At 46.7% G+C, this 12,500-nt stretch overlaps 2 protein-coding genes across 3 annotated transcripts in view; both read right to left on the reverse strand.

The window, feature by feature from the left end:
- LOC138982390 (receptor-type tyrosine-protein phosphatase N2-like) overlaps positions 1-12,500 on the reverse strand; it is a 179,670-nt gene that overhangs the window by 74,269 nt on the left and 92,901 nt on the right. Inside the window, exon 1 of one of the 2 annotated variants that reach the window (XM_070355656.1) lies at positions 3,943-4,339. The exons of the other annotated variant lie outside the window; for it this stretch is intronic. The gene's annotated coding sequence lies outside the window, so the exon portion shown is untranslated. Of the gene's footprint in view, positions 1-3,942; positions 4,340-12,500 lie in introns of those variants that run through there. 2 annotated transcript variants of the gene reach the window in all.
- Positions 8,559-12,500, reverse strand: part of LOC138983149 (uncharacterized) — a 242,506-nt gene continuing 238,564 nt past the window's right edge. The window contains exon 12 of the mRNA XM_070356558.1: positions 8,559-8,579. Within this exon, the coding sequence (XP_070212659.1) occupies positions 8,559-8,579 (21 nt within the window). The remainder of the gene's footprint in view (positions 8,580-12,500) is intronic.

Raw genomic sequence — 12,500 nt, forward strand, 5'->3', positions numbered from 1 at the left:
TTGACACACGCCCCCCCCCCCCCCCTCTCTGCGACTATTTTTAAGGCAAACGCTGCCGATTCGAAGCTATTATGCAAGTATGTGTAATGTATATTTCAATGAAGTGACATGTCGTTTGATACGCATGATCGAACACATGCTGAACCGTTAACGACTCATCTACGTTAAGGCAAAATGCCATTTAAGAAAAAAGTTAACTCATGACGCTTGTCGACGGCAAAGCCGATGAAAAAGGTGTGACCCTGTCCAGATATTACGAAGAAAAAATCCATAGAAAAATAAATATTTGTCTTATTTTTGATAACATATCGGTCAAGCACGCTAAGTTGAAAAATCCGTACCTCAGAAACACAAAGCAAGCAAAGCTAATCCCTCTCTCTTTCCTACCGCTTTCAGCAAACACGGTGACACACAATGCAACAGAATATTCCTTCCTAAGAGTCAATGCGGTCTCCCGGCGACAAATACCAGCGTTCTTATTCTCTCCCGGTCTCAGCCAATCGCAGTCCAGCGGAGTGGTGGTAGTGGTTCATTAGAGCTCGGCTAATTACTGAAATCGAACCATGGCTGCATCTGTGACTGTCATTTTCCTCTGCTGGCGGTTCGGATTCCGCAGCCGTTTTCTTTGTCTTTTTTCTCTCTCTGTCCAAGACGTCAGTCTTTTGTTCTGTTGATCTTTCCGTGTCGCTAGTCTCAAGTATACTCGATGTAAGGTGTGCGCTTTCACGCGTTCTCCGGTTTGTACGGATCCTTTGCTTTTATTTATAATGGCGAGGTAATATTCACGGGAAAACAAATCTGACCAGCTGAAAGTACAACTATGCAGAAAACCTTATCTGAATTCTATTCATGCAGGCGACAAAAAGATTTTGTAAGATCGAGGAATTTTCGCTATTAGTGAGCGTTGGTTTTACTTTTTATGTCTTCTTATCTGAATCACCGTTGTCTTAAAATATGTGACAAGAGCAAAATAACATCTAACTCTATTTGTGTCATCCTCGAAGTAACAATCAAACTCAAATTGTTCGGAAATCTCTGTACTTCAGCACACACAGCTAGTGTCATACAATTTTAAAAGATGCAATCTTGCCGGTGTAAACGATCACATAAACCACAACGGATCTGTGAAGGCTTTTACATAAAAAGAGAGAATCCTAGGCCTTTCTTAAAAAAAACCAACCCACCCCAAATCAACTGCTTTCTGTGAAGTGTAGGAATGTATGATATGAGTTTCTTGCTTCATTTATTGTACAGACTGGAACAGGTGTCAGTTTCTAAATTAGTTCTTTCTCTGCCCAGCAAGCAGCCAAGATGTTGACTTTTGGTATGTGTCTAAATGGTAGGATGCTCTTATTCCAAGCCAAAGCCTAGACGGACCGATGGTCATTGGATTTACCCGGGAAGGTGGATGGTTTTATGGTGTCAGAATGTTGTGATGCTTCCCCCCCCCCACCCCCCACCCCCCCCCAAAAAAAAAAAAAATCGACATCCGGAGTCTTTAAACAATTCACTCCAACCAACAGTCTTTCATTGACATTGATGAAACCGGCATGCAGGCACACTCCCCTTTGCTCGCCGAACAACATAAACAAAGCGGCGAGAACAACTATAAACCGCAGTCGTAAAAAAAGGCACCAGCGGTCGTCTTGAAGGAGTAGGGTTTCCCCTCCATTGAGCCGGGGCCGACAGCCGGGGTCTCCCAGTGGCGGCCCGCGTCATTAATATTCATAGAGAAACAGCACGTGCGACGGAGCGCGGGCAGCAGATTGCGATCTGAGGCCGAGCAATAAAGTGCGCAAGTGGACGGTCAATCGGGTGATAATGCCGGCCGTACCGAATGGACAGGGGACTGAGGGGGTGATAATGCTGCCTTATGAAATGGACACCGGGCTTTTCATAGAGCTGATCTCACGATGGTTCTTGTCAGCAGGGAGAATCTTACATCATACTTCAGTGGGCAGAAGACATTTTGGGAATGCATCCGATCAGCAGAAAGTTCGAATTCGGAGAGTATAGCATATGAAAAGAAAGACCAACAAAGATTCGTAAACTGCACACATATCTCGTTGAGAACTGAGAGAGTAAAACATGACCCCATAATTCAGTGTGCAAACAAAAATGTTAGAACGGAATATATTTTAGCTGAGGTTCAATTTCGTGAGGCACAGTCTGAACATACATTAATGTGTAAGTAATCATTCGTTAAGTCTTACTGGTAAGTGTAAACTGATAACAAAATCAAATGTATTAATTGACCCTCGAAATAAACGTACAAAGAAGCAAATCAACAAACAAATGAAGGAATCGATAAACATTTAGGACGCAGAATACAATTACAACTGCGATGACAAAAAATAACAAACAGTCAACACTAGTAGGCTACATAACGGTAATGTCACACTCCTTCTGAAAACAGTTCGACTAACCATCTCAGATCTTGGATTGGATGAGACCATCCAACAATGACCAGCCTGTGTGTTAAATTCTTTGTGCACAGTGGACATTGTTTGATGAATGAATTTCGTAAAAGCCAATGCATGGTAGCTTTTTAAGCAATTCATTAAAAAAAAATTCGAACTCGCCACCGCAAGTTGATGGTTGATATCGTCACGATGGCCTGGCCAGGTGCCAGATGGTGAGCCGTACTGTTTTCACAACAAGGACCGTGTCCTAAAGAAAACAAACGCATTGGTACCCATATACAGACAGCAGTCCCCGAAACACTAACTGTGACCAACCATGAGGCGAAGGAACTCAACCGGAGCTACAAGCCTCAAGAATTAGAATGAATAGAAAGACAACAATTTAAAAAAGAAAGAAAAAAAAAACAAGAGTAGCGACTTTGGTAAAAATCCTGACAAATGAAACGTAATGTCGAAATCTACACTTTAAAAGCCTCAGCATAAAAAAATAAGATAAGTGTAACGCAAATATTTTTAAATAAATCAATTTAAGTCCAAAGAGTTAATAATGAAAAGTCAAACGCTTCCAAACTTGCATCAATAAGTTCTTTGATGTTTTAAGTCAATAACTATTATTAAAAATAATCAAAATGCGACGTTTAAGACTGAATGGTTCAGAAAAAATGAAGCAAAGTCAAAAGCAGCACTGAAGAAATTATTCATCGAACGAAAGAAGCTTGCAACAGTTGCGAATCATGTTTTAGTCAGAGTCTGAAAATGAAGTCAGCGACAAAAGACAACATTTTTATCACATTAGCAGATGCGCTGCAAGCAAAAAGCAATAAATAAAAGCGAGAACGGACAGAAGCAAAAAGCCTAGCAACAGAGGAGCGGCCATCGCCAGTGACACACGACACTGTGAAACAGCAGACCTGCGAAATGAGGTCAGCGCGGGAACCGCACAGGAGAAAAACCGGGTCGCACGAGCGACATCGCCATATGTCACACATTTTCTCATATCTCAGCTACTACCCGGCTGTCTAATATCAACTATAACATAATCAAAGAAATACATATTTGTTTGAAAAAAGTAGGCTGGTTGGAGAGGGTGAAGGATGGAGACCAGAGGAAAATAGGGAAAGGGGTCTTGGTGACAAGACACGAGCAAAGAGCAAAAGGTTGCACACGGTCTGTGACCGATCCCCCTCAACTACAATCATTCCATCGACCAGCCGGCATTCACATTCCCACACCTACGCATGCACTGTGGGTCACTCACTTCCGCACAATCTGTGGAAGGAAACACACACGCTTCTCTGACTGAACGATCAAATATGTAACAATGAAATATGTGACAAGTTTTTCTCATGAAAGTGTACACGCTTCGGTCAATAGGTGATATATATATATATATGTGCTCGCGCCAACCACACAGGTGCCTCTGAGAGAGAGAGAGAGAGAGAGAGAGAGAGAGAGAGAGAGAGAGAGAGAGAGAGAGAGAGAGAGAGTGAGAGAGAGAGAGTGAGAGAGAGTTCTGTACCTGCGGTCAATGGAAGGGGCAGCCGGTGAGTTCCTTCCTGTCTGTGTGACGGCACGACCTTTGACACTGAGAGCGCAGTGCCACTCACAGCTGTCACGTGATGGGAGCACGACAGCACCTCACTACAGTCACCCTATCTGTCTTGACACCACCAACACCCGTAGCATGCTTCCACCCCGGGTGGGGATATGCTGCGACTAGCCGGGTAATGGGGCGAAGCCGGGTGGCGGGTAGAAGAGGAGGAAGAGAGAGGCCAAAGAGGCCATGGCGGCGACACGGGAGGATGGTTGTCCTCCTGGAGATGGGGAGCGGGTGACGCGACCGGCAGCACATCACATTCACTTGCTTCTTGCCGCTGCCGTGCCGTACCGCCGCCAACACTGCCGTGCTGTCTGTCCTCCTGCACTCTCGCCTCTACCGCCACCACTACGACTACTACTACCCTCGCTGCTTCGCTTGCTTGCCGCTGCCGTCGCTGCTGTCTCCTGCCTGCTGCCTGCTGCCGCTCCAATCTCTGCGCCGACTGGCGTCGTGCTGCATGCACCTGGCGAAAGGGGATGCGACACTACGGCACAGCACGGCACGGAGCGGCACGGTACGGCACAAGCACAGCACGGCAGAGCGGCGAGGGAGTTTGAGACTAAAAGCCTGGTTGTCAGGAAGCGCTGTGTCCACCCCGGCGTGTGCAGCACTGAACCGCGGTACTGTGTGGCCTCTGACACGCGCTGGCACCGGTACTGTCACTATCACCGCTGCCTGACAACGCCACCACGCTTTTGTCATCGGCATCGTTGCCTTTCACCACTGTCACCGTCTATCGCCAACGACGCCGTCTTCCACAACCATCGCTGGCTTATTGTCACCACTACCGCTGTCTATCGCCATCGTCATTGTCACAATCGCCACTGTCTGTCACCGCCACCGCTGTCTGCCACTGCCAGTACTGTCTACCGCTACTAAGGCTGTCTTTCCCTATTATCGCCGCCTTCCGCCATCGTAACTGTCGTTCGCAACCAATGCTTTCTGCTGCCACCAACGACGTCTGCCTGTGTAGCGGCCACGCAGGCAGAGAACAAGGGACACGCGCAGCTTTCGTGACCACGCGCCGGCACCCGCCGTGCCAGGTGTCAACCTGGCGTCACCTGGACACCGGCTATATCACATGCATGCGATTCCACAGGTTGATCAGTCCTCGGCCTTTGCTTTCAATCAATTCATGCTGCAACTGCCCACTGATTTGACAGCATCAGGCTGGTTTCAGCCAGTCCCAGTTCGCGCTGAAATCCATTCACATAGTTCGGCACTATGCTTACAGACAGCGCAGAAGGTGTCTGTGCCGAGTTACACCAATCACATAGGACTTATGATCAAGAAAATATCTGTCAACTCATCTCGCAAAGACCACATGATTGGGGTGTTTTCCTATACTAAACTCATATCTAGAAATACCGAGACTAAAGTCCGAACCTTTTTCTTCAATTGTTAAAAAATCTGGAGTCCAATCCTTGGACTTTCCCGTGTCCCTCCCCGCTTTCATCGCAGCCATCGACAGCATCACAAATCAGAGGTTGTCAGGCAGTGTGCAAATGTCTGCCGAACTGATCTCATGAAATACCTCGCCGCTGTTTCATCCAAAAATAGCCTTTTTGGCAATGGCCGTGCGTTGCTACCCCACTGTCCACCTAGCAACCGCTAGACAACTGATGTCTTGAAACAACCTGCCCAAGTAGCCTATGCGTTCTCTGACAATGACCGTGAGCTGCTACCCGGTTGTCGACGCGGCAAACGACAGACAACTGTTGCGCTTAAGCTGCTCTAAGAATTCAGATTAAACCTTGCAGCTCGAATTCTTTAGTACAGGCGCATTCATTCACTGAATAATTCTTCTCTCGGTTGGGAGCCATTATCAGCTATTTGTAACAGTTTTGCACGAGGCAGGGTGTTTGCGTCACGTTCTGGCGGCTTGAATTGCACATTCTGCAACGACAGGTTTTGTTTGCAACGAGAAAAAAAATGACAAAATAATTTTCACGTTCAATTGAGTTCAGTCCTTCTTTTCCAAGTTATATGAAACTTCCCCCACCAAATGTTGCAGACTCGAAGCTGTCTCTGAAAGAGTCTGCCGGTTCCAAAGCAATGTTTGCATCCAGAAAGCTGCAAAACAGACTCATCATGCTGTTTCCAACAAGTTCTCAAAGGACTGGTGCAGTGTCCGAGACATTCCTTGCATGAATGCATGTTGGCAGATCTTCGCAAACAATGGTCGAGTTCAAGAAAAAATTCTAATACGAAGATAACTCAGCAGACCTTAAATTCACGAGTTGCATCAGAATGCTCGGAAATAGAAGCGTGCCCTGGCAAATGTTCCCCTGAAGACACGGCGTGCATTTATAAGACAATTCGTCAACAGATTTTTGTTGCTGCAAATATCTCTCTAATCACACAAGTTGCATCAGAAAACTTCGCAACACAACAGGGTCGTATAATCGTATTGTTGCAAATGTTCCCATAAAGAAAAGGAGTTCAACAGATAACTCCGCAACTGAAATCATTTGCTGCAAATGTTGCTCTAATTACAAGAGTTGCAATAGAAAGCTCCGCAAGAGAATCGTGTACGTTAAAATAGTATCTCTAAAGAAACGAGGTGCATCAGAAAAGCTCCGCAATACAAGCGCTTTGCTAAAAAGTTCCTCTGCAAATGTCCCCCCCCCCCTACAGACAGAACGTGCACTAGAGATTCTTTTAGTTGCAAACGCTTTGGTCAAGTCACGAAGTAGCATCAGAAGACACGAGTTGCACGAGCCACGTCAACTGTCACAATGCACGTGGCGAGCTCTAGAACAAAACCACCTGTTCCACAAGCAGCACCTTCGCCGCACAATCCTCGCAAACGACGAGCGTTAAGCTCCGCTGAGTTAATGACCCTGCCTGTCCATGCCCCTCCTCCCTCGTCACACAGGAGCAGACGACGATGACGTGGCAAGAGACGACCCAAAAGACGACAGGATGAATGAGGACGCCGAATAGGAAGCAGCTAGGCACTGATCTGACGAGAGGAATGAAGGAAGTACCATCGCAGACGACGGCAGTAATTGAAACAGAGGACCTAGTAGACGACTGTACCAATGATGCCAACGACGAGAGAGGAAAGGCAAGCCACTGCTCTGACGAAGACTCTTACGGGCGACAGTAGCAGCAGTAACAGAGACGACAGCACCCAGCCTACTGCGGGCAGCGTCCTCTGCATGACTAGGTAGATAGAATCAGAGAGTCTCCCAGGTCCACAGGCGATGGCAGGCAGGGAGGAACTCTAGCAAGGGAGGAGGGTAGGGGAAGGTCTTGCGGAAAGGGAGGGGGAAGGGATGTATGTGACAAGGAGGAGGAGACAGGGTGGACACGAGAATTCGGTGGAGGGACAGAAGGAGCTGGAGAGAAGAGGGGGGAGGAGGAGGAGTGCGTGCAGGGAGAGGTACAGGGGGGTTGAGAGTGGCGGCAGCAGAGACAGCCAGTCAGGAAGCAGCGGACAGGGAGGCAGGGACGCGACAGTGTAAGAAAGGGAAGCGGGGGACAGGGACAGGAGAAGACTGAAACTCCCGCAACTCACGTGCAGCAACTCTCTGCCCCCCTCCCCCCCACCTCCTTTACTCCTTTCTGCGACCACTGCTACACCTATTGATCCTGAGGCTTAACTCCGCCCCCTCACCCTCCTCATCCTTCTCCTCCCCCCGTCACCGTACCTCCAGCTGATTGCCACGTCGCCATGGTAACGGAACAAGGTCTCTAGAAGCGGTCGCTAAGAATTCTGGCGTTCCCCCTTCTCTTGAAACAAGCTGTGTTCTTTGAAATGAATTGCTGTTTTAAAACTGGCCGTCGCTGCTGCAGCGCTTGAGAAATGTGAGGCTGGAGGTCCGTCATCGGATGACAAGGGTGGCAGTCACTCAGGTTAATTGCTTTCTTGCTCACGGCCACTACGTCGGCAAAACGCTCTTAGCATCAGATGGATTAAGATGATGGCGTTACCTGCTACGTCGACCTGATGTTTCAGATGATGGAATTACCCACAATTTCCATATGTAACGGGAAAGTGATTCCACAAAAAAACACCACTAAGCAAGCCATCAACTGATATAGAGAACCGATACGAGCCTCAATCTGATACGTCGGGATGTACAGGAAAGTGATTACGCGATAAAAGCGAAGCACACCATCAAATGCTATAGAGAAAGCTGATAGAGCCTCCATCTACTTTGTCCAGATGTAACAAAAAAGTCATGTTATACAGAGAGCTTAGCAATTAAGCCATCACATGACATAGAAGAAGCCGATACGAGCCTCGTCTTGCTATATCCAACAACATGATGTAAAGGGGAATTGATTGCACACACAAAAAGTTGACGAGCCATCAAATAAGAGAGACACTAAAGTTTGCAAGCCTTCATATTAGAGAGAGAATCAGAATCAGAATGTTTTATTCACGAAAACACATGTTTATAGTGAAAGGGTGTTGTGGGGTTGGGATGTCGAAGTACAAAGCTTTCTATATACCGAAGCATGCACGATCGCGCAAAGTTCTCGCTACTGGAAGTCCGATAGAGAGTCCACTGCATTTGTCAGAGTCAGGGATACCTTGACTCACACTGCACACCAATACCATGCATCATAACATCATGATTTGATCAGTCTGTTGTTTTCTTCCGTGTGGTGACAGATGTTGTAAGTCAATAAAACGTGCGTGACGGCCCTTTTCAGCATTAGACAGTCCAAGAATGAAAAAAAAAATGAAAAAAAACCACGGTGTTTGAAACTGTTCATCCTAAGTAAAAGCGGACTACTCGAGACACTATTCTCAGATCTTCTTCCAGTTATTCTTTGTACAACTCAGCGTACCGATCTTTGCTGATCGGGGAAGCTTGGTCATGCTGTCTGACTGATCGAAGAACCAGCGTTTACGATCTGTTTTGAAATCATACATGAGCACAACATCATCACTTTTGCAGTACAAACTCTGAGTGCCAATATGAAATTAGAGAGAGAACGAACGAACGAACGAACGAACGAACGAACGAACTTTATTACTCAAGGATGGAGATTTTAGATGGCCTAGTTTTACAATCTGTCCCTGCTAAACTAAGACATAAAAATAGAGACAATAAAAGGACAATCATCAATCACAATCATACAGTATTACAAACTACAACATTACCTATACGAATACAGAGAGAGAGAGAGAGAGAGAGAGAGAGAGAGAGAGAGAGAGAGAGAGAGAGAGAGAGAGAGAGAGAGAGAGAGAGAGAGAGAGAGAGAGAGAGAGAGAGAGAGAGAGAGAGAGAAGGGAGAGATAGAGAGAGAGAGAGAGAGAGAGAGAGAGAGAGATACGAGAGAGAGAGAGAGAGAGAGAGAGAGAGAGAGAGAGAGAGAGAGAGAGAGAGAGAGAGAGAGTCTGGAGTCTGGATGGTTTATTGATTAGGCCTTGGGCCCATTTCAATTCGGGGTGTACAAAGTTTCAACATTCATGCTTCATGAAAAATAATCATAGTAATATTAATCATAATAAAAATCATCATCATCGTAATGACAGTCGACATGGCGACAGTGGAAACAGGCATTTACAACAGCAAAACGTTTGAAAAAGGACAGTAATGCATCAGCACAAAATCCAGTCTCTGTCGCACTTCACTCATGTCTCTCTGTCATCCTTCCGTCCATCCATCCATCCATCCAGCCAACCATCCATCCATCCATCCATCCTTCTATCCATCTCATGTCCCTCTGTCCTCCATCCATCTAATCATCCGTCTGTCTGTCCAACCATTCATCCGTCATCCATCTATTCATCCCTCCATCTATCCCTTCTATACCTATAGCTATACGAATACAGAGAGAGAGAGAGAGAGAGAGAGAGAGAGAGAGAGAGAGAGAGAGAGAGAGAGAGAGAGAGAGAGAGAGAGAGAAAAAGAGAGAGAGAGAGAGAGAGAGAGAGAGAGAGAGAGAGAGAGAGAGAGAGAGAGAGAGAGAGAGAGAGAGAGAGAGAGAGAGAGAGAGAGAGAGAGAGAGAGAAGGGGGAGGCGATACGAGCCTCGTTCGCCAAGACAACACATACATCACGTTAGAAGGATATCAGATGGCGATAACGGCGTTTAACGTGCGACTTCTTGCCATTGGGCTTTTAACTTTTCCCTCATCAAAGAACTTCGCACATAATCCAATCACATCGACATTTCAATGTATAAGCGGAAAATGTATATTTTCTCACAATGGGTTTGCTAAAAAGTACCAGTATCTAATGCTTCCAAGTTCTGGATGAAGGAGCGCTTTGTGATGCTTGTTTTTTGTTTGTTTTCTGTTGTTGTTTTTGTAGTTGTTGTTGTAGTTGTAGTTGTTGTTGTATTGTTTTTGTTTGTTTACCAGTTTGCTTATTTAGCTCTGCAAAACTTCCGGTCTTAGGACATGAGGGTCTGTGGTAAGCTATGGGAAACATGCTGTGTTCATGCATACTGCATGCTTCCCATAGCTTACTACGTACAGACAGGAAACAAGCCCCCTCTCTGATGTTTAAAAATAAAATAATAAAATAAAGCGGGTTTGACAGGCATGACCACTCTTGTTCCTTATTTCGGACCTACACATTGATCACAGGTCATGTGACCATAAACAATACGTCACAGAAAGAAGAAAAAAACAACGAAAACCACCACCACCACCACCACCACCCCCACCACCACCACCACCAAAAACAACATTAACAACAACAGCAACACACTTTTAACACAGTGTAAGCTGAGAGGGAATCATCCATACTCCCATACGCCCCTGATACCTCCCAAATCCCAAGGACCCCCGTTCCCATAGATCCAAAAACCACAGTCTGCACAGAGCGGGTTACGGTCATCACTGCACTGGGAACAGTTCAGAGGACACCAATTCGAAAGCATAATCGTGGGGAAATCCAGCAATGGCAAGTTCTACTAGTGTAGCCATCCTCCTTGCAGCAGTGAAACAGACAGGTGGTTGGGCAAACTGGGAGACACGTAAGCAGACAGACAGTCACACACACAGACGCAAATCAGGTCTTCGCAGACAACCAGGCAGACAGAAAGACAGATCATAATAGGCGGCACGGTAGAAAATAAGAAACATAGACACCAAGAACACATCGCTGTGCCGACAAACAGACAGACCGACAGAGGTATATACATGCCCCAACATTTGTTAAGCAGACCAAAAACACACACACACACACACGCACAGACATACACATACACAATGACACACACACACACACACACACACACACAAGCAAACAAACAATCCAGGTCCCTATAGACCAACAGAAGGTGGAAAGCAGTGTGAACTAATGGTGACGGTCGTCCGTAGCAAACGGCGACGGAGGTTGGCCAGTGGTTGTGCTGAATGACGATAGAGGGCAAGAAGCAGGAAAGGAAGGAAGGACACGGAGTGGGGGGGGGGGGGGGGGCAGATTCAGGGTGGAGGGAAAGAATGACAGGGAGGGTTTGGGAGGGGGTTAAATGGGGGTGGGGGAGTGTTCAATCGATACAGCCCTTTGCCATGCTAGTGTGCCGCAACTCTCAGACATACGCTAGCCGCCGCCTTCATCTTTTCTGCCTCAATTAGAGCGCCATCAACCCCCGGGCTCTCCGCGCAAATGGAACAGGAGACCCTCCTGAAGAGAGAGAGAGAGGGGGGAGAGAGAGAGAGAGAGAGAGGGAGAGAGAGAGAGAGAAGGTGAGAGGATGGCAAGGAGAGAGAGACTGACAGAGGGAGAGAGATGGGAGAATAGAGCTATGGAGAGAGAGAGAGAGAGAGAGAGAGAGAGAGAGAGAGAGAGAGAGAGAGAGAGAGAGAGAGAAGAGAGAGAGAGAGAGAGAGAGAGAGAGAGAGAGAGAAGAGAGAGAGAGAGAGAGAGAGAGAGGGACGAGAGAAACACTCCACAAAAAGGGGGGGGGGTGGATGAAGAGGGCTAGAAGATCACTGCATTCCCTGACAGATAACGAGAGTTTGAGGCAGTGTGCAAGTGCAGGTTGGCATGGGGACAATAAATCCCAGGGAATTGTGCGGACCTGTCTGTAACTGTAAGTGAAAAGCCGCGCCACGGAACAACAGCTCGCTCGCTTTCATGAGACACGCGATCCCTTAGTCTTCTCCCACTAACAAGATAGACACCGAGCACAATAAATCCACTGTGATCCGCTAGCTATGCCTGATTCTCGACGATTCCGTTGCCAACTATAGTATAGTGTTGGTGGTCGTCGTCGTCATCGTCACTGTTGTCGTCATCATCATCATCACAGTAATTATCGTCATTGTCGTATTCCGACTTCTCCAAACCCTCTCTTCTCCCCCTTTGCAAAATCACCATACACTATATTCTGTAATCACGAGTCAGTCAGTCGCCATTCCTGAAGCACAATTTGTTCTCATAAGCATGTTTAGTGATGACTTTGCCGCCTCAAACGTACTTTAAGTCTCCTAACTCACATAGGTGTGTTGAATCCACAAATATGCTGATACAGCATCGTCAAGTTTTCCCTTTAGTTCTT

This window comes from Littorina saxatilis, linkage group LG12 (assembly GCF_037325665.1).
Source record: "Littorina saxatilis isolate snail1 linkage group LG12, US_GU_Lsax_2.0, whole genome shotgun sequence".
In the NCBI taxonomy this organism is placed as follows: Eukaryota; Metazoa; Mollusca; class Gastropoda; order Littorinimorpha; family Littorinidae; genus Littorina; species Littorina saxatilis.